General features: G+C 43.4%; 1 protein-coding gene across 1 annotated transcript in view; it reads left to right on the top strand.

Moving 5' to 3' along the window:
- The first annotated feature begins 816 nt into the window (after positions 1 to 816).
- Positions 817 to 22210, top strand: part of CHSY1 (chondroitin sulfate synthase 1) — a 97962-nt gene continuing 76568 nt past the window's right edge. Inside the window, exons 1-2 of the mRNA XM_084640466.1 lie at positions 817 to 1246; positions 13012 to 13507. Of these exons, the coding sequence (XP_084496592.1) occupies positions 933 to 1246; positions 13012 to 13507 (810 nt within the window). The 5' untranslated portion in view covers positions 817 to 932. The remainder of the gene's footprint in view (positions 1247 to 13011; positions 13508 to 22210) is intronic.

Below are 22210 nucleotides of genomic sequence, written 5' to 3'. Positions count from 1 at the left end.
TTCCCCTCCCCCATCACCCACTTTCCGGTCTCCCTCCCCCCGTCACCCCATCCCCTGTCCCCTCCCCCCCCCGGTCGCCCCTCTCTAGCAGCCGCGCGCACAGCGCTGCCCTGAGCGCGAGCCAATGGGGACGGGGGGACGGCAGGCGAGCGGGGCCAAAGGCTGCGGCCCGGGCCGGGGCGCGCTGTGCGTGGGGCGGGCTGGGCAGGGGCCGCGCGCGCCTCCTCCCCGCGCCCCTCCCCCCCCCCCTCCTCCCCCCCGCGCCATGGCGAGCTGAGCCGGGGGACGCGCCGCGGCGGCTGCACCAGCACCACGGGCAGGGCAGGGCCGGGCCGGGCCAGCGGGCGGGCAGCGCTAGCGGCGGCCGGGCCGGGCCGAGCCGAGCCGAGCCGAGCGCGTCTCCGCCGGGGAAGGGGAGGAGGGTCCCATGGCTGCCGCCCTCAGGCGGGGGCTGCGCTTCCCCGCCCCGGGGGGGCCCGGGCTGGCCGGCTAGGGCAGGCAGCCGCGGGGCCGGGCCGCGAGCAGGGCAGAGCGGAGTCCGGGCTCCCCGGGAGCAGGGGGCGCCGGGACGGGGGGCGGCCCTGGTGCTGGGGGGCGCGGGGCTGGGGCAGCGGAGGCGGGCCGGGCTTGGCTGGCAGTTGGGGTGCAGGGAGGTGGGGTTTTTTTGGGGGGGGGATAGGCTGTAGGGAGAGCTCCCCTCAGGGGGCTGCGGCTGGAGGCGGCGGGGGGGGCGGGGCGGTGGGAGTGCAGGGGGGCGGGGCGGCCTGGGCGGGGGGAGCTGCCGCCGGGGTGCGGGGCTGAGGGGGCGGTCTCGGGGCAGGAGCAGGGCAGGGGCACCCCCTGGCAGAAGCCGGGGCGTCGGCGCTCCGTGGAGCGGGCCAGGGGCGCGGTGTATTTTGGGGGGCCAGCGTGTGTCGGGCAGCGAGTGGGGAATGGCTGGCAGAAGCCGCCGCTCCTGGCTCAGCGTGTTGCTAGGACTCATCCTGGGCTTCATCCTGGCCTCAAGACTCATCCTGCCCCGCGCCGCGGAGCTGAAGAAAGCGGGACACCGGCGGAAGGCGAGCCCGGAGGGCTGCCGGCTGCAGCAGGGCGGGGGGCTGCTGCGCAGGGACTCCCGGGGGACGCTGCTCTGGCCCCAGGACCCCGCAGAGCGCCAGGACGACATCCCGCCGGCCAGCAACTTCCTCTTCGTGGGGGTCATGACAGCCCAGAAATACCTGCAGAGCCGGGCGGTGGCTGCCTACAGGTGAGGGCTGCAGCCCTGCCTTGTGCTCCTCCAGCATTGTATGGGGCAGTGTCTCTCCCCCCCCCTTGCACCCCTTCTCTGTCCTCCCCCTCCACCAGTGGATGGGGTAGGGTCCTCGCTTGTGCATCCCCACTGTGTCCTCCATCACAGGGTCTTCCCCCGGGCACCCCTTCTCTGTCCTCCCCCTCCATCACAGAGTCTCCCTCTTGCGCACCCCTTGTCTGTCCTTTCCCTCAGGCAGTGCATGTGGCAGGGTCTACCTCTCGCACACCTCTTCTCTGTCCTTCCTGTCTCGCAATGCGTGCGGCAGGATCCCCCCTGTGAACCCCTTTTCTATCCTTCCCTTCCAGTAGTGCATGGGGTAGGGTCCTCCCTTGTGCACCCTCTCTTTGTCTTTCCCTCCCCCAGCAGTGTGTGGGGTAGGGTCTTTCCTTCCGCCTCCCGGGGCCCTTCTGTTCTGTGTTCTCATATCCTCCCCCACATGCTTGGGGCATGCTGTCCTTGTTCTGGCTGACCCTATTCTTATGCTGCTCTAGGCATAGGGCAGCCCTCCCGTTCACCATGACTTCTTTGGCATATCTAGCTCCTCATCAGTGAAGAAGGTAGTCACTGGAGTAGGGGTGGGTACAGGGGGAGGGAAATATGTATGGGGATTTGCTTTATGCCCCCTTTTCCTTTGCATGTTAGCCTACATCTATTAAGTGGATAAAGTCCCTATAGGGGGTGTGCAGAGAGGAGAGTGTCTGTGAGGGGGAATGTGCTTTATAGTCCTCTCCCTTATCTGGGTTCCTTTGTATGTGCAGCTTCCCATCTGTTAAATGGATAAAGTCACTAGCCTTGCAGGGGAAGGGGGAGATCTTGCTTTATTATTCCCCTCTAGACATCTCTAACCTACTGCACAGATTCAGGGGGTTTTGCTGTTAACCAGCTGCTTTGTATTCTGACAGATGGGATCTATAAGTATCTAGAGTCTCTTCAGCAATCTTGACTTGCTGTGTATTTGAAGGCGTTTTTTGTAACGGCATTACATGCCTGTGGGTGACTCTGTCCATATTATCAACATCAATGGGGCTTATAAAAAGAGCCTCCATATAGATCAACCTGGAGGAAATCTTGAAATATGCATTCTGAGCTGCTGCTGGGTTTCTCACTAAGTAGGAAGACATCTGCACTGTACAGACACCAGTGTCTGACTTACACACTTTTCCTCACAGGTTCTGACCCTTTAAGATTTAGGAGTTAACTAACTCTTGTTTGAGAGAACCCCTGAACAAAATTGAGGGCTACTTTGGAAATGTAAGTTTGAGTTTGTTATAGAGCTTTCACCTTAAGGTTTTTCTTGGTTCTGGTTTGTTTGACTAGTTGCAATAAGTTCACACTTTAAAAGAAGGAAATGCTCTTGCATCAGAATTAAACCGTCTACTCTGAGAATGATCAGTCTGATAACTGATTAGACCTCCACAAATATGTCAATACTCAGGTCTATTCAGTTGCACTTTTCACGGGCATCCCTTATCCTTCATTAGGATATGCTCAGCTAACACTTTTGCACTGAACTCTGTTTGTTGTTAAGATCTCTGGCACAGAAGTTTTTAGCAAAAACTAGTTTGAGATTGGAAGCTCTTCTTAAACCATATCTCATTTGAAAATAGGAGGGGGAAGTGAGTAACATGAAGAACAATGCTGTGGTGAGATCTGAACATTCGTGTGTGTGTGTGTGTGTGTGTGTGAATGAACTTAAACCTCTGTGTTCATTTCAAAATTGCCAGGGTCAGTCTGACAGTACTGTAATTTCCTTCTGTTGAAACTTGATGAATACTCCCACTAGACCACTCCTTTGTGTCTTGTTTTAAGGGACATTATCTGGTAACTGTAACCCCAATTTACTGTTTAAATGAGGCTTAGCATACTGTAGCTTCTAACATTTTAATATTGGTGGAAATGTTTTTTATTGAACTTTTGTTTAAAAAACAAAACAAAAAAACATTCGCCACGGGCATGTTTAAACCAAATTTGTAGCATTTTGTGGGTGAAGTGTTCTGAATCTTTTCCATAAAAAGACCCCATATTACAATAGAAAAATAGTTTTGGGACCACCTCTGTTCCCATGTAGCCATGAACAAAGTGATCTCCAGGTTGAGAACATGGACAAAGTAAGTAGAAGGCATAAATGGTAAAACACGGATTGTTTAATGTTCTTCAATTTTGATACTAACACAGGGAAGGAGATCTCTTAAACATATTTTAATTTGCAGTGTTCTCTGATTAGATTACGTTCTTCAGGGCAGGGGTCCTCTTTTATCTAGGCATAACAATGTAGCCTGATCCATAAAGGGGACTCTGATATGCTACTGTAATACAGACAATAGTTGGAACATAATAACAGATTTCATCACCAATCGCTGTCTATTAGAGCAGTCATCCCTTTGGCAAGAGTAGTCCCTGTGGTTCTAGAGAGTCTCTACTCTGCTGATGTGTCCTAGACAAAATGTGCTTGGTGCTTCAAACTTAAGCTAAAGGCAGATCTTGGAACGTCATGCCCCAAGGTCTGCTTCTGTAAGAGATCTGTAGTTAAGACCTAGCAACCTAACTTGGATGTTATAGTTTTTAATCTTTTATGCAGATGTATCTTAAACAAATTTCTGTATTTTGTATGTTAAAAATATTTGGCCTGTTTGATCAATAGGCTAATGAAACTGAGTAAATAAGTGCTTTTCAGTGTTAGCAGAAATGGGAGCATCTGATTATAATGCCATAAAATGCCTTAAAGTGGAAGGGGATATTTAACACAAGGAATTGGTTAACTGGGCTCTTCAACATAGTAGCTCTGCTAGCTCAAACCTGGTTGGGAATTTTGGAGAGGGAGGCGGTCATGAGAGATCTGTGGAAGATGTTCAAAGAGATGTTGGCATATGCAGCATTTACACGTTTGTAGTTACTAATATAGGACCTGAATCTGCATCCATTACACTGGGTAGTAGCCATGCAGGTAATCCTATTGACTTCAGTTGTCCTGCTACTTATGTGGGTCAGGCTTGCAGAACTTGATCCATAGGGTAAATGTGCGGGAGAGATGCACACTAACAGATGTTGGGTAAAGGTGGAGAGAAGAGAAAAGCCTTCAGCGAGCAAGATAATGCGCAGCCTGGAAGAGGAACTGGGTAGTCCCCCCAAAATTGGTAGCTTTTTTGAGAGATTCAGTAGTCACCAAATGGGCAAGATCTGAGAGCTGTTACCATTGTGAGGAGCCTAAAAGCATTTTTCACCCTGCTGTGCATTTTAAAAAAAAAAAAAAGTCCCAGAGATAAGAACACACTTTCCTTTGGCTAAAAGAAACCTTAGATGGCTTATGATTGCCATGGTACGCTCCACTAGACCATTAAGATTATTAAATTGACACAGCATCACAGTAAGATAAATTGATGGTTGCCGCAAGGAAAGTGGGGAAGCCCTTGTCAAGGAATTCTGGTATTACCATCTTAAGAGTTGCAGAGACTGGCTAATATGATTTCAATAGTTGTGAAGGAGCCAAAGGTGCAGGGAGCTGAAAATCTCCAAACTATTTTAGCTCTAAGGCTTCAGTTGAAAAAAGTGGTTGCAAATATTTACCAGGGACCAAAGAACAAAATGTACACTGTCCCTTGCTGCTGTTAATCCACTTATGGTTAGGAAGAACTTGAGCAGTGCACTTCCTGAAAAGCTTTGTCAGTTATTTCAGTGAGTTGCTAGTAGGAGAAGTGGGCCTATTGAATTTTCAGAAGCTCTAAATAGTGCTCTGGTAGCATAAGAGGCAGAGTGTAGTAGGCATTTGCTTTAAACTGTTATTCCATCTGACAAACAGATTAGCAGAAACTGTGTCTTAGAAGGCCACTAAAATACAACATAGGAAACAGATTTGATCACCCTAGCTGTGACCATGTAAATCAGGGAAGAGGTTGGAAAGTCAGAAAGAGTATAGGTATAGGGACTGACTAACAAAGGCATGAGGCCAAGAAAAAGGATGCCAATAAATGTTAACTTCCCGCCACTCAACCATTATCCTGAAGGGTTCACAGAAGAGAGAAAATCCACCAGTAGACTAAGTACCAGAGGATTCCAAAGTCTGTTGTTAGTAGAAGGTCTGGACAAAGATGTCTTGTAAATGGAATAGCAGCAATAGTCAATTTTGCCAAACACCAGACCCACTCATTTATTTTGCACATCAATTCTATTGACTAGGAAATTTGGAGAGTAGTTAACTTTTAACACAATTAATGTGTAGGAGGCATCAAACTTTGAGAACCAAGCTGAATGTTACTTTTCTCTACACTGAACTATGTAATTGAGGAACAAAAAACAGAGATATGGTCATTAAAGGACCATGAAAGAGAGATGCCATTCTGCTTATGGATAATGTAGTGCAGTACCTCATGCCCAAACTTGCCTCTTTCAAACGTTGCGTGGAAGATTCTAAGGTAAGGCACTTATTCAAGAGACTGCATTTTGAACACATTGTCATTCTGTTGTTATATCTTATAGGAAATAGATTGCTGAGAAAGCTAAATACTGCTTAGAAAAGCTGCAACAAAGGCAGCCAAAAGGATTTGGGGTCTAAGAGTGTAGTGTGTCTTCTGTGCTTGAGCCCAGGGCTGTCCATTGCAAGAGTAAAATACAGGCTCTTTATCTGCAGGCCCCGGAATCTAGTCTACTGGTTGGTATTCCTCTTATTGGGTCCTTTTAGGGCAACTAGTTAGATACTGTGGTGGGCGGTGGAGTATACACTTTTTATATTTGGAAAAATGTCATTTGCTTCCAATTCAGATTATGTTAAGTGAATCCGGATACATGTTTTAATCAAAATAATTGGAATGAGAAAGAAAATATCAATGCAGACAATAAAAGTTCTTTTTATGGTCTGATCATATGCCATAGTGCGGGTATAAGACTTCTGGGAGGACATTAATATTTATTACAGTGACCCAAAATCTGCAATATACTCTACAGAACAAATAATATATTTTGGGAGCAACCACCTGTTATACTTCTGAGGTAAAGAGGAGACCTAGGCACTGGCTTTCCCACCTAAAATTGATTGAAGGAGCACTTTTATGTAAATTATAGGCACACTTGTACATTTACCCAGATGCTATAAATTGCACCTGCATATACTTGTAGGTGCAGAATTGGAGGCTGAACTCCAACCCTTCTGGAAATGAGGGCCCTAGATTAGCTTTTCTTAGCTTTGGAAGGGGAGAATTTAAGGAGTACAGCAGACCATTCAGGCTCTCTGGCAGCTTTCTGCAGGATAGCATGGCTGGTAGCTTTAAAAAGAAATTTCCTATCAAGATATAAACTCCTAGAGATCTTCTCTGGTAAGGGGGGAGACAGAATTGTATGTGGTGGTCAAGATCAATAGTTTGCACTTTGTTGATGTAAATAACCCTATCAATACTAGTGTAAAATTCTTCAGTGCTGAAGTGGATCAGCATATAAATATCTTTAAATTTTAAAAACCCTTACACTAGTGGCACCACAGATACTTAGTACCAGAGCCACATCTGCTACCAATGCTGCTTTTTCAGCATGACATTCATAGGTGAGTTAAGCTGATTTCTTACTTAGAAGTAAGGCACTCAGTGGAGAGAACTAGTCCATCATTTAGAAACAGTTGCTCAGAACTAGTCTTAATTCAAGGCTCCATGGTGTATTCAAGAAATCATTTTCCCAGCTTCATTAACTTGCTGAGGCATTGACAAATTGTTTTCTTTGGCATAATTATACAATGCAAGTGTTTCTCAAAACTCTAAATGGCTTCCTTGGTCTCTTGCAAGTGAAGTTCCCAGCAGAATCAGGCAAAAATGGGATACTTTTTTTCTTTAATCCTCTTTGATTTGGGACAACTCTCTGTGAAATAAATATTCTAGGTTATTGTGCTTTTTTATGAGTTCACTAGAGATAATGAAGCAAGAATTTGTTTTGGAAACTGAAGATGAGGAAAAATTCCAGATCTAGGACATGCCAAGTCCCTACTGCTAAGTGCATACATTATTACTAACACCACCATAACTGTATTAATGGTTTCTTTTTAGGAAGTATTTAATTCCTGGTTATAGTAGTTGTTGACTTTGTAGCCCTAACGTGTTTTTGTATACACCTTAGTTTGTGTCTTCAAAAGATTATATGCACTTGGTTTACACTGATTTAATTTTTAACAGCTTTCTGTGGAGAACCCTTGTACCTGACCAGCTGTACTAATCATGTGACTTTCACACAATTGGCTATATATGCGTGCAAAGGAAAGTTTCATCTGACTCAAAGAAGTAATGACTTTAAGACAGCTAGCCTTAATGCACTATATTAAGTGTCTTCATTCTAAAGGAAGATTGCTCAACTCTTTTGTTTAAATTATGACGTTGGTATTTCATGCTTCTGGATTGTCAGAATTGTGTGTGTCTTGCATGCTGTGTGAACTAGTATTTCTCAGTGTCATGCACATCTTCAACACTTCTCCCCAAAAAACCCAACAACCGTATGGACCTAATCCTTCAAATCTTGACTCATGTAGTATTCCTGTTCACATATGTAAAGATTCTACCTATGAGAGAGGGTTGGGCTCTAACAGAGCAGTTCTGTTTTATGGTTTTTGAATACTGATGTTCAGTAGCCACTAACGTTTTCTTGATCTGTCTTTGTACGGTGTCTAGTGTGTACCTGGCTGAGGCCTTTAGGGACTACTGCAGTACAGATGATTGATAATCCTGGTAACACCAACTTCGGCTACCTGGCTGTAGAAGCGTTGTGACCACATTTCCTTAACCAAAGGAGTCTGACTGGGGAACTGGAGGGTGGGGGCAGAGTATGGGCCTTCTCTGAAAGTATTCATTTTTTGGTTTTTATTACCAAGCTTCAGGCCTAGTTCTGCAAACCTTTTAATAAATAGTTCTCACTTATGTGAACAGTACAAGCGAAGCAAATGGGACTGCTCATGTGAGTAAATACTGTTCAGGCCATGGGAGGGGAAAGAGAACAAAGGCCCGTGACTGTGAAATCTTATGAGTTAGGACACTGCCTATAACTGAAGATCAGGCAAAAGAAATAAACCTAAGGATTCTAGACTGAATTGGAATAGTAGCTCTGAAATTGTTAAACTTGGTTTTACACTTATGACTTTACAAGTTGGCTCTTCAATGACTTAAAGTTAAGAGGCTTGAAGTAGCTTTGAACAAAATTCCATGTTTATAATAATTATTTTTGTCTTTTGATAGACAAATCTTTCAAATGTCAAATGATCAAATAAATTCAGGTTTGATTCTATTAGATGTAATAAACATGTATCCTGAACTCAAATTTTTCTGTTCCTGTACTTTCTGAATAAGTGGATGCATGAGAAAATAAGTTATGCATATCAAATGTCATCTGCCACTAATTCAGACAGTAAGAAGCAGCAGGTGTTGATGTTCTCCAGATGTTTTGGCCTCTGATGACTGACTTTTATTCAAAAGGCCTTAAGTGAGCTTCTATAAGTCACCTGTACCACAGTTCAAATGTGTGCTGAAAGCCACTGTTCTGAGTTAAGATGACTTACTCCTTATCTTAGAAATCACATTAATTTAGGAAATGATTAAGGTATACTCCAACTGTAGTTCTACCAAAAATATTATCTAGGGCAACTGGCTTTGGGCCAAGGGATGTTCTGCAGTTTGAACACTTAAAAACTCTATCTTAGAGTTTTACTGATGCATGCCGCTGTTCCACCTCAAGCGACGAGGAGCTATTCCCTACCAGTACACACATAAGTGTTGATATGAAAGAACTTGAACTGGGAGGGCTGAGAGCACCTCCAAACATGGGAAATAACAGACACAGCATTGCTTTACATAGCTGAGTACTCTTCTAAAACATCTGGACTGTGGAGGATCATTAGCTAGGAGCTATAAAGTGCAGAGAACATCCTGCGCTGTCCATAGTTCATCAATTAGAGATTGCTGACTTTTCATGGTGCAGGGAGTGAGCTGGAAAATTATTGGCTTCCTTAAAGGAAAAAGACAATAAACTGAAGAAGTTATAAGGACCTCATCTTGCCACTTTATTAAATGAATCTGTCTGGGAAGTGGCTTGGTTCAGTATAAAAGCAGCATTGGGAACAGATAACAACGGATGCTTTTGATAATTGTGATTCCCAACAGCTTTTGTTCTACAATTCTACATTTAAATTTGTCACAGTGCACTTTTTGACTAATGTTGGTCAAAAGGCTTCTTCACTTGGTTTTTAAATTTAAATTTATGCTGGGATATTTCACTCATAAACCACCAGATATTAGCATACAAAAAACTATGTATGGTCTGCTTTCATTTTACTTAAAAGGGAGTAGAGGATCAATCTAAATGTGGTTACCAAAAATTTAACAAAGAAACTCACTAGTTCCTGAAAACTTAAGATGTGGGTGTTTGCTTAAAACTATCTGATTTTCCCCACTTCAATCGAATGGTTTCATAAACTGTAGCTTATGCATCAACGACTATGGGTATGTCTACAGGGGCAAAGAAAAATTCACGGCTGGCCCGTGCCAGCTGACTTGGGCTCGTGGGGCTTGGACTGCGGGGCTATTTCATTGCTATGTAGACTTCATAGACTTCTGGGCTTAGGCTGGAGCCTCTGCTCTAGGATCCTGCGAGGTGAGAGGCTCCCAGAGCCCAGGCTCCAGCCCAAGCCTGGAAACCAACACAGCAATGAAACAACCCGCAACCTGAGCCCTGTGAGCCTGTGTCAGATGGCATGGACCAGCTGCAGATTTTTCTTTGCTGTGTAGACATACCCTAAAGATCTGATTCAGCTCTGACTGAAGTCATTGGGATTCTTTCCATTGATTTCAACTGGATGTTAATTTCCTAAAATACACTGGACACTTGACTAATAAATCCAGATTTAAATAAGTGTATCCTTTTAAAGGATTGTGGCTTTTTAAAATTAAAATTTTTGTGATGAGCAGACATCAAATACCATTTTATTTCTAAATGGAACTTTTTGTTTAATTTACCTGAATATTTTTAAATGAGGTCTCAAAGCCCTGGTCTACGCTAGGTGGGGGGATGGATCTAATTAGGCAACGTACTTAGACCTACTCACCATGGCGTCTTCACTTCGGTGAGTCAACTGCTGCCGCTCCCCCGTCGATTCTGCCTCCACCTCTCATGTCAGTGGAGTATGGGAGTCGATGGGAGAGTGCTCGGGGGTTGATTTATCATGTCTAAACTAGACCCGATAAATCGATTCCCCACTGGATCAATTGCTGCCTGCCGATCTGGTGGGTAGTGTAGACATAACCCTCGTGGCTAATGCTGTAGATTTCGGATCGTTTAAATGATCCAAACACATCCTACTCTTTGTAATCTAAAAAATAGTGGTTGGAAGCACCTGGTATAAGTAGAACTGATACGTTTAAGGAACACTATTCTTTTTCACACCTCAAGAATGTTTTCATGGCTGATTCTGAATGCAGATTATGGTCTGAACAAAGCTGCCAAACATAACTAGAAAGTAACTCCTATAGAAGGAACGATTGTCCAGTTACTGATTAAAACTGCATTCCATGTCTTTCTACACAGAATACTCTTTCCTCTTTGTGAGCAGCAATTGCATTAAACAAATCCCAGTGATCTAAAAGTCATAAGTTTCTAAGAGCAAGGATGTAAAACGTTTAATAGCTGTATAACTTAAAATGTGTCTAGAGAGTCTTTGCTTGACTGTGACTCTAAAGAGGAGTCCTCCTAAGCGTAAAGAGGCCAGCTGCCTATGTACATAAGCGCTAGGCAGGCTTTGCTAGAGGTTGCTGGTGAAGGCTGAAGACCGATGCTATGTCTTTACACAGCTCTACACAAATGAGGGCTCCTGGCTGGAAGAGTGGCTGATATTCCATAGGCCCTGCCTATATTGCTGATCCCATTTCCTCTCCCAGCTCCATGTCTCCTAAGACATCACCTTTATGCTTGGAACAGCCTGCCATTTCTTGTCCACAAATACCCATTCCTATTTAAGCCCCACTTCTTTCCTAAACTCTTTAGGGGAGCATGGGTCTGTCATCTTCTGGGAGCTGATCCACATCAGAAGTAGGAGATCCATAAATGTCTTAAGTGACTTAGGAGTGCTAGTTCTATTGAAAGCCATTTTAAGTGTCTTTGTCCTGTTTGAAAATCCCATCCTTTAATTCTTTAGCTGAAGTGGTAGAGTATCATGGTTTTAGCTCTGCGGGGTCCTAGGTTCAAACCCTGCTGTCAACCCAAGTAGTGGCTGTTAACTTTTTAACTTCCATTTCAATTGTCCTTTCTCTTCCTTTTGGTTTCTTTTGCTGTGTTTCTGAACTAGATGCTGAGCTTGTGGGGTCATGGAACACTTAATATCAGAACTTTGAGTAGGGCTTAAAAAAAATCTGCATTCCCATTCTCCAGAGACTGATACAAAATGTGGCTGTGAGGGGTAATACCATGGTAAGAAGAGAAGTCCATCTGTTAGGATTCTACTGTGCTGCTATTCGTGCCCCATTCTTTGGGGCTGCTTTTCCATAAGCCTCCAGCTGGTAGGGGGCAGATGAGTTTGAGGTGACCTTTCCTGTTTCTTTCCCTGCATATTGGGTTGCTGCATGGAAGAAAGATCTCTTCCTCCATCAGAGCCTACCTATTCAATCTGCCAGCTCCTGGGTGGAAAACACCACTACTCTACCCATCTGTCCTAGAGTCTTTCCTTCTGTGGGGTACAGACTTTTCATAAGTTGTTGCAAAAAAATGGTCATCTGTTCATTCTGCACCTCTGAAACTATAGATTAACCTAGGCACCAGTGGACAGAAGTAGGGACTGAAAAATGTGCAGGGAAACTTTTCATCTACACAAAATTAGCTTCAAACTGTTGTCATCTGCACAAACTTGAAAATACATTCTTAGTAATTAAAAGAAACTTATTTTCCTAAATTTTGCAAAAACTTTCGGGAGGGGGGGGAGGAAAGTAGTAGCTTAAACAAAGTCAGTATCTAGGAGGTCCCAAATATTGTTCTTCCCTCTGCATCTGACTGGTATTCATACTTTACAGTTATATAGTCCTTTGTAAGGACTCTAGATGGTACTTTCAAGGGCACTCAGCGTTAGCCTAACACAGTTCCCTTTGACTTCAATGGGAGTCTTATGCCCAATGTCAGTGGGGACAGAGTTAGGCTAACACTGAGCACTTTCTGAAAATTCCACATTTAGTTTTGGAGGAGCTTGATTGTTAGCCCATCTTGAAACTAGAAACTTAGGCTCAGAAGCATGTCATGTTGGAATAGCTTGGATGTCGTATATCAAACTTCATTGCACCCCTCTGACAACAAAAATAACTACATGACACACCCATACCCTGTGTGCCTGAGGGCTTCAGTCCTAGGCAGCAGGGCCTTAGCCTGAGCCCTGCTGCCCAGGGTGGAAGCCCATGGGCTTCGGCATCAGCCTCTGGTGGTGGGGCTTGAGCTTTAGCCCTGGGCCCCACTGAGTCTTAATGCCAGCCCTGGTGACCCCATTAAAGCAGGATAGCAACCCACATTGGAGTTGCAACTCACAGTTTGAGAACTGCTGTCTTTTATATGGTTCTTACCACTGTACGTGATTATTGCTTTTATGGAAGGAAGACTGCATTTCAAGAGAATTTAAAAGGGAGGAAATTCTTAAAACAAATGGTCCTCCTGAGTCACTTTTTCCTGTATGTTTGACTTGTACTGTGATGTGCTCTGTCTATAAACTTAACTTTGTATTTTCATTCTAGAACCTGGTCCAAAACCATTCCTGGCAAGGTTGAATTCTTCTCCAGTGAGGGTTCGGACACCTCTGTTCCAATCCCAATAGTGCCGCTACAAGGCGTGGATGACTCCTACCCACCCCAGAAGAAATCCTTTATGATGCTCAAGTACATGCATGACAACTACTTGGACAATTACGAATGGTTTATGAGAGCAGATGATGATGTTTACATTAAGGGGGACAGACTGGAGAGCTTCCTTAGGAGTTTGAACAGCAGTGAACCCCTCTTCCTTGGACAGACTGGGCTTGGCACCACCGAAGAGATGGGGAAACTGGCCTTGGAACCTGGTGAGAACTTCTGCATGGGAGGACCTGGTGTGATCATGAGCCGGGAGGTGCTGCGCAGAATGGTGCCTCACATTGGAGAGTGCTTGCAAGAGATGTACACCACTCATGAGGATGTGGAAGTGGGAAGATGTGTGCGGAGATTTGCAGGAGTGCAGTGTGTCTGGTCTTATGAGGTAAGAACATGAACACAAGAAATGAGGCATGTGGGGGCGAAAGGTGTGATGTTTTGTACAGGATAATAGCATGTCCCAAATACAAGCAAATGGGATATGGCCTACCTGACATCTAATTTTGTATAATATAAATTTAAAATCGGTTAAAGTAGTTCTGGATATTGCACCTGTCCCAGAGTTCCCCTGCTTTTCTTTCTAGCTTTACAATAAAATTGTCCTATCGCTCTTGAAAATAGTTTTTCTCCTTCCTGTCATCCTGTGAAACCCCCACACGAATGGATATGTGACTGCACGGAGAAAAATGTCTCCTAAATGAACCAAACTGGGGGAAATCTGGTAACTAGTCTACCCTTTCAGTTACACTACTCTTGGATGTTAATTTGTTATATATATATATATATATATATATAGTAACAAATTATTTTTTAAAAAGTCTTCAGGTAGAGGTGTGACATGTAAGCTGAGTGTCTCATAGTTTTACCATCCCTGTGCTATGAGGTAAGAATATTCATCACCCCCGTTTTACAAATAGAAACTTGAGGGGAAAGCTAAATCAAAGTGGTGTCTTTCTTTCTGTCTTGTTTTAGTTTATCAAATGGGGCTCAGCATTCACAAGCCCATATGAATTTAATAGGGAGCTGCAGGTGCTCACCACCTCTGAAATTAGGTCCCTGAGTGATTTGCTGACTGTCAGAGCCATGAGTGGGAGTTCTTGGTTTCTAGTTTGTGCTTAACCAACTTGTCTGTGAGATCAGTATTGAAAACTAATGGAAAACCAGACTGCTTACCAGTGTTGGAGCACACAAGGCCTATAGACCTGTGAAATAATTACATGTATCTGTCTTAGTCTTTCACCCAACATATACCTATTGCCAGACAAATATTTAATCTCTCCAGCATTTAACATTGTCACACTGCATACAGTTCTGAGTCTGCAGATAATTAAACATGAAACTGCCTACAGGGAAGTGTCTACAGCTCAGGTATGGTTCTGTTACTTGTTGGATATTTGCTGATTCCTGCTGTTGGACTTGTGGGTGAAGACTGGCCTTCAGAGGGACTTATCCTCCTCCTCCCTTCCCCCCACCTGTACTGACAGCCACTGATATCTGCCCAAAGAGATCTGATTGCAGCTTCAGGATCTCAAAAACCCCACAACCTGCTGTTTACAATGCTGTTTATTATTTACACTTTGTTATCCTCATGGACAATTCAGATCCATACAGTTCTCTAGGCTTTGAAGTTTGGTTGTAAATGTTGCAGAAGAATAATTCTGTTCAGCTGCTTACATTGGAGTTTTTAAAAAAAAAATACAGTGGAATCACTTCCATCAATCTGTAGTTCTGTAAAAGCCTGTCCCTACAGAATCTAAATATGTGGCCAAACATGAGTTCAGTTCTCTTTAAAGGGACACCAAGTTAATCACACTTGGAAAGAACACTGAAGATTACTTCCGATAAAAGGTCAAAGGAAGATTGCTTTACACTCATGTTTTTGTTCCAAGGGCTTACTCTTTGTTTCTGGCAGCTCTGTGTATAGTTTCCCCTAACTGTGAGCTCTCACGTAGGAAAAGGGGGAGGTTTTTTTAAAAAAAGAAAATTGTAAAACCACAGAAATTGACAGAGGGACTTGAGTCAGAGATAGTACCTGAAGCTGTTACTAACTAATTGACTTGGAAGCTATTATTAACTAAGTGACTTGGTTTCATTTTGACAGCAAGTCAGTTTAAATTTTTGAAATAGTTACTGATTTGCTTCTCCTGAGAAGTTACCATTTAGTGCCTTGTGGGCCCAATTGGAGCTCAGTGGAGTCAATGGGCATTGGATCAGGTCCTTGAGATGGAGAGAGCTTTTCAACTGCATTCATCTTGGCACGTGTAGATGTTTTATATATAAAAAATGAAATCTGGACACCGGCGAAGATGAGCTCTGGAATGGCAGTGGTGCTGTCACTTCTTCTATATTTCTAGACCTGAAATGATTTACTAGTGTGGTAGGTGCTTTACAGAGAAAGGATCAAACCACTTTTTTCTTAGTTCTCCTGTTTAAAATAGTTATTGGGCCTAGAGCAGACGATTGTAACAACTTCCATGTAAATAGCTACATCAGGTATCACTTGAAACTATTAAACGCTCAAATCCTGGTCCCATTGAAACAAATAGCAAAACAGCCATTGATTTCAGTAGGACCAAAATTTGGCCTGAAATCTTGAATCATTTTTAGAGCTGTCACACTTTGAGGAGGTAAGAGAAACAAAAAAAAGTGAGTGACATGTAGCAGAACTAGATTGCTAATAATGCTGAGGAAAAGCAAAATGCTTGAGCATTTTTAAGCTATTCAGAATGTTGTCTTCTCTCAGATGTGGTGGATTGTCTAAAATTAGTATGTGTGGAGGGGGAAAATAGCAAAAACTCTTAAAAATTACCCCTGCAGTGTGAGTGAGAATGTAAGGTTTAGTGTTCCCTGGGAGAGAGGGAGAAGGAGGAATAGCTGGGTAGCAGTTTCAATTATGAAACCACATTACTGCTTTAGGGAGTAGCTGCACTTTCATTTCACTGAGGGCTTTTTAATTTAAAAACTGTCATAATTTGGTCTTTGATCTGATTACCTCAGTGCCCAGACAACTGAATTAAATGTGCCTAGGGAATGTTATGTAAAATAAAACAATGGCTCTGTTAAGCAATGCAACTGTCTTAACCAGCTGTGTTAGGAAAGGTTAGTGTTTAAACAACATTTTCCATGTCTTAACTGTATTAATGAGTGTCAAGCAAGAGATCACTACGGCTAAAATGCAATGCATTGTATTGCAACAGACTTTGGGTGGAAGGAAGTTTTATTCCATCCCCTGTCTTCTTGGAGTATTAGTATTGCATTCTTTAGGATACCTCAGATTAGTTCCCTCTTTACAGTTCTTGCAGGGCTTAGCAAATTAGACTCTAATTGCTTTAAAAAAAAAAAAAAAGTTCCTTGCTTATAACTTCCATTTAGAAGAGTTCCAAAGAGCTTTAATGGCCCAAATCTTGAAGCCCCTATTCATGTGAGTAATTTCACTGATGTCAGTAGGGGCTGCTTGCATGAGCAAGTGTTTACCAGTACTTTGCCATACATTTGTGGAACATCGTTGGGGAAAACTCTGCTAGGCCCTGTATCTTCCCCCCTCTACTCTCCATTGCTGTTACCCTTATTGACACCCTGGGGGTCACATGTATTTTGATAACTGCAACCACCTCTTCTCGCTCTCCCTTTTAACTCCAGCCACCACCAAAACAGTCATCTTCTGACCTGACCATTAGACACCCCTCTACTGCTGCATCAAAGCTCTGTCCCAGCCTACATGTCTGGTCCTTGATCCTCGTGTTCCTCCTGTACCTTCTGCTTGATCAAAGATATCAGCCTCAAAACCCATCTTGTTTCATTCTTGTATTTGGTGCTGACTTCTGTGCTGCCTCTTACTCATGAAGTGTACTCCACTAAGCTATCAACCTTATTCATTACAAATCTCATGTAAACTCACTACTTCCATGATGCCCACAAGACAAGTTGTGAATAAACTTTGTTGGCCTGAATGCTTGGGTGTGTGTGAGGGGGAGATAGCACTGTCCGTTGTTCCCCTCTCTGGGTTTTATCCTTTCTCTGGTGTGTCTGAGGTTGTAAAATCTCTTTTTATCAGTGATTGTTCCTTTTTTGTGTGTGTGGTGGAGTGCTGAACTTGTCATTTGTGCTTAACAAGTAACTATGAAATGCAGCCACCTCCTAGGGTCAATGGGAGTAACCACTCAACAATTAGAGCACAACACATTGCATGACAGCAGGGGGACAGGACAAATTATGCCAAGGATGAACAGGGCCATGGAATATCATATGTCCACAGAGAAACAGACAGGACCTAGGTTATAAGGTCTTTCTTTCAAAACCTGACACCCCTTCCCATCCCCAGCATAAAGTATGTGGAGCTTAATTTACCTACGTTGGGGAGGATAAAGGGCTGAGTTGATCCCATGAGGACTGGACCCCACAGTCCTAGAGAATCTAGGTATTTCAATCTTAAAGGGATGTTGCCAGGGCTGAGGAGAGAATGTTTGATATACCTGTGTTAAAATCTTCTCTTTCGCTATTAGTTTACTACTTTGCATTTGTCTCTGCTTGGAGAGTGAAGACTGGCTAGTTCAGTTTCTGCCTTAGTGCGACATTGTGCCAGTGTACCAATTTCAGTTGCTCATACTGAAGAAAGCTGGCTTCCGTTCTGATGCAAAGCTATTGCAGTGCCTTCCTTTTTTAAAGAAAATTCACTTTTCTATTTTGAGTTTCATTTATTTTGAGTTTCATTTTGAATCTTGTATTTTCTTTAGCAACATCTCACCCATGGGGTCATCTTTCAGTAGCAGGTGATGCATTTTTTTTTAGTTGCTCTTGCCATAAAAATACTATGTAAAGAGTTCCATTCCTGTTCACAGGAATCCTGATCACTTTTATCCAAGTTATTCATAAACTGCTGGTACAGGTGAGTCGCATCATATGCATATTTAACTTATGCGAATTCAACTATATGCGCTCGGCAAAAAAAAAAAAAGAAAAATAACAAGATACCTGTAAATGGCGTGGGCGATTCCACCCACCATTCCACTCAATGAGCGTATGCCCCAGTGTGAGCATGAGATGGGAGACGTGAATCTGCTGTTCCCTCAGTCGGTCTGGGTTCCCGCATGACTCTCATAGTGTGAGCATCTTGCTCTGCTGAGTGTGATTCTAGTGTTTAAAGATACTGTAAGTATTTTTCGTACAACATGGCCCCTAAACGCAAGCCAACTACTTCGTCTGGCGCTCAACTGAAGAAACAGCGATCTGTTCCAACGCTGGAGGAAAAACTGGCTGTGTTGGATTTATTGAGAGACGGTATGTCGGTCTCCAATGCAGCACGTAAATATGGTCGCAACGAATCTAGCATCCGTGCCATCAAGATTCGAAAGAGAAATTCATCAAGCCGTGGCATCAAGTGCTCCAATAATTGCTAAGGTGACAAGCCAGGTGCGTGATAAGACTTTAGTGAAGACTGAAAAGACATTAAATTTATGGCTGGAAGACATGAACCATAAACGTGTGCCTATCGATGGCAACACGTTGCAAGAAAAGGCTCTTCACGCTGTTCAAACCTCCCGCTGAAGAGGGACAGCCTTCTCATGAGAAGGAATTCAAAGCCAGCCAAGGTTGGCTTAACAGTTTTAGGAACCGCTTCAACCTCAAAAATGTGCAGACTACCTGTGAAGCTGCATCTGCCAATGAAGAGGCAGCAAAAGCCTACCGTGAACAATTAACCTTTTTCTTCTATGATTTTCTTTATCTTCCGGAACAAGTTTTTAATGCTGACGAGACTGGGCTCTTCTGGAAAAAAATGCCCAACCGCACTTAGACTTCAAAATCAGAAAGACAAGCCCCTGGCTTCAAAGCATCTAAAGACCGTGTGACTGTGGTGTTTTGTGGCAATGCGGTTGGGCATTTAATAAAGCCGGGCTTACTCTACAGGGCTGCAAATCCCCATGCCCTATAAGGCAAGAACAAAAATCTCCTGCCTGTGTTCTGGCAATCAAATAACAAGGCTTGGGTGATGGCAACATTATTTTTGGATTGGTTCCACAAGTGTTCCATTCCGGAGGTCAAGTGGTACTTCAGAGAGAAAGGACTTGACTTGACTTTAAAGTGTTGCTGATCTTAGACAATGTTCCTGGCCACCCTGCGGCACTTCGGTTTGCTCATAATGATGTTGAAGTTGTCTTTCTCCCCCCCAATACCACCTCCAACCTCTTAAAACTGCTAATCACGCCTTGGTCAAGGCCACATACACGAGGCTTACGTTTTCTCTCAGATATGCAACACTATGGATGCTGATTCCAATCTTAATGTGATGGAGTGTATACTGTACTTTATGGGCGATTTAAGGGATTTTCAAGGGTAATTTTGACTATACGCGATTTTCGCCTTATGCACTGACTTTAGAACCTAACCCCACGTAAGATGCGACTCCACTGTAATTGGCAAAGCTGCAAGATATGCATCCAACTTTCTTCAGTTGTGTTATAAACCATTTGTGCCATTTTGCCCTCTCATAGTGTCAAACGCTTTTCTTTCCTCCTATTACAGTGATTGGTGCAGAATAAGAACCTAGACAGTGTTGTGCCCTGGTGAAAGTTTCTTACATGATTATTCTTTTGAAAACATTATTCTTTTGAAAACTGAAGTTTCCAGTAAAACTTTTCTATTTTAACTAGACCTGAAAAGTCATTTTAAAAAATGTATTGGTCCATGTGTCTTAATAGAAACTCCATTTCCAGGTTTACCTAGCAGTATCGGGTGGGGAGTGCTTTCCACACCAAAGCATCAAAATAGAAAACATATTTTCAAAACGTCTTTACGTGTGAGAGGTAATGTAAAGGAAGCCAGGGAGAGTCGAGTGCTTTATATTATTGTATTCTATTGTGGGTTGAGAAGAAGTTTGTCAGATTCACATAAGTCCAATTATGAATCCTTAGTGGAAAGGAAATGTTTGGAAGAAGGGGGAGTCTTGCATTAGTATTTTTGTCTGGCCTTTTTCACTCAGATTTAAATGAGGATAATAGCTTCTCTGAAGTGCAGCTAACTGGAACAGGGTTTCCTTCTAAAACATTTGCATTGCATCAGATAGAGACGTAGGCATCCCCCCAAATGTTCCATTCCTGTATATAAGGCTCTCAAATGCGGGGGCAGGAGGAAAGTGTTTAGGGGCTCTAAAGTGGCCAGAAGTCAGAGAAATCCTGTGATGGTCAGGGAGGGAAGCAAGTACTGGCACAAATATACAACTGTTAGTGTGTGACTAGTCTCCAGTTCTGTGGGTTTCTCTCCTGAGAAGGAAACTTCTCCTTCACTGTGTCAAAAAGGTATTGGAGACTAACTGGCTGACTGACTGGCAGTGCTGACGGGCTTCATGTGGCCCACTTAGAGCTTGATCCTATGCTACATTAACTTCAAGGGCAGAGCTTCTATTGACTCTCTGATGCTGCACCATTAGCCACGATGAGATGATTTTATTGGAATATTCTGTACTTGCCTGTTTAGTCTAATAAATATTAAAATAGAGTTGTGAAGGCCTTTGAGAAGCAGGGTACAGCATGTGTCTTTGTTAACCTTGAGGACCAATGTAGCATCATGTCAGTTCTTGAATTTGTCATCTCCAACATTTTTCCACAATGCTGAGTATCCACGACTGCAGCTGAGGTCAGTATTTCTGGAAATCAGGCCTTCAGTATTGCTTTACATCAGTGTCTCTCTGACATGCAGTCCGTTCTGACATCAGGCCATGTACTACTTTAAAATAAACCTGTCCTTCAAAAAACGTGGGTAGCCGGGTTATAAATTGATGCCATCGGTGTACGTGTTGCCATGTGTACCCATGCACAAGGTGCCTAGATGAATCTGATGCAGACCATCCGTATGTATGCCATGATTAGTTTGGAGAGAACCTTGAATTACTGAAGACTTTTAAACTGTAACTTTGATGGCACTGTCATTGAAAGACTTCATGGAAGTCTGCTTTGTCTTTTTAAGAGCAATTCCATTTAGCATACAGGAGCTGAAGAATGGATTTCAAACACTGTGTGCGTGGCTGAGGAGAAACGAGTACCTTGCAGGAGAGACAATGGACAAGAATAGGTGGTGACCATATGTAGGCAGGGGCAGAATTGCGCAAGGCCTTGGAAATGAGTGCAAAAAAACTTGACCTTGATGCGGCAGGCAATAGGGAACCAGTGAAGAGCTTGTGGGGAGGTAGAGGGAGGTGAGCAGAGCATCATAACTCTAAAAACAGCACTTTCGGCAGATTGGTGAGGGGAGAAGCAGGGAGGTCAAAGCTGAGGAAGCTTCTCCGTAGATGCAGGAAGGCCACAGGGTGGACAAGGGTTTCAGCATTTGGAATGGGAGGTAACCTAGGATTCACATCTAAACTCTGTAACTTCTACATCATCTAAGTTACTTAAAAGAAAGCAAAATCTGACTGAAAACTCATAAGCCTTTTCTTAGTAACTTCTGCAGTCGCAGATCAGCAAAGCCTTAAAGCAGAAGTTTGAGGTTTGTAAAGTATTTTGATTGCTTTGCTGTTTGAACCCAGAGACCCTGGAGACAGCTCCATTTTGTGTATGTGCAGTTTTAGCACAAATTCTTCTTGACTCCTGGCCATGTTGTTGGGGGTGGGAGGAGGGAATTGTACGGTGTGCACTTGTATCTTACTTGTACGTTTGTTTTTGTTAGGGTTTGACCCAGTTTTCATGAGAATACAGAGGAGTCTGCTCTTAGATGACCTATAGTAATGTCTAAACTGACGGTTATAAAAATTTGAAAGTTGAACAATGAAATGTAGTCTCTGCTGATGCCAAGCATAAAAATAAAAGTACCTTAGGTCTTCCTTCAGTCTTCTGAAGTTCAGCCATTCTTTCATGAATTAGTATCAATGTAGTGTGAATGTGGGGAGCTATCAAGATTAGTCATTATCTTGAGTACAGTCAGCAAAGGCTTTATTGCTTCGCTGGATAAAAAACTTCAGTAGAATTTCCCCTCATCCCAGATTCCTAATTCGGACATGTACTTGTGGAGAGAAGTTGTGTGAAGACTTGAGAAACCATTGGAGAAGGGGGAAATTCTTCGAAAAGTGTCTTGATAGACTTGATAGAGTATCCACAAT

This window comes from Lepidochelys olivacea (genome assembly GCF_965140295.1).
Source record: "Lepidochelys olivacea isolate rLepOli2 genome assembly, chromosome: 10".
In the NCBI taxonomy this organism is placed as follows: domain Eukaryota; kingdom Metazoa; phylum Chordata; order Testudines; family Cheloniidae; genus Lepidochelys; species Lepidochelys olivacea.
This window is presented reverse-complemented; position numbering and strand designations above follow the sequence as displayed.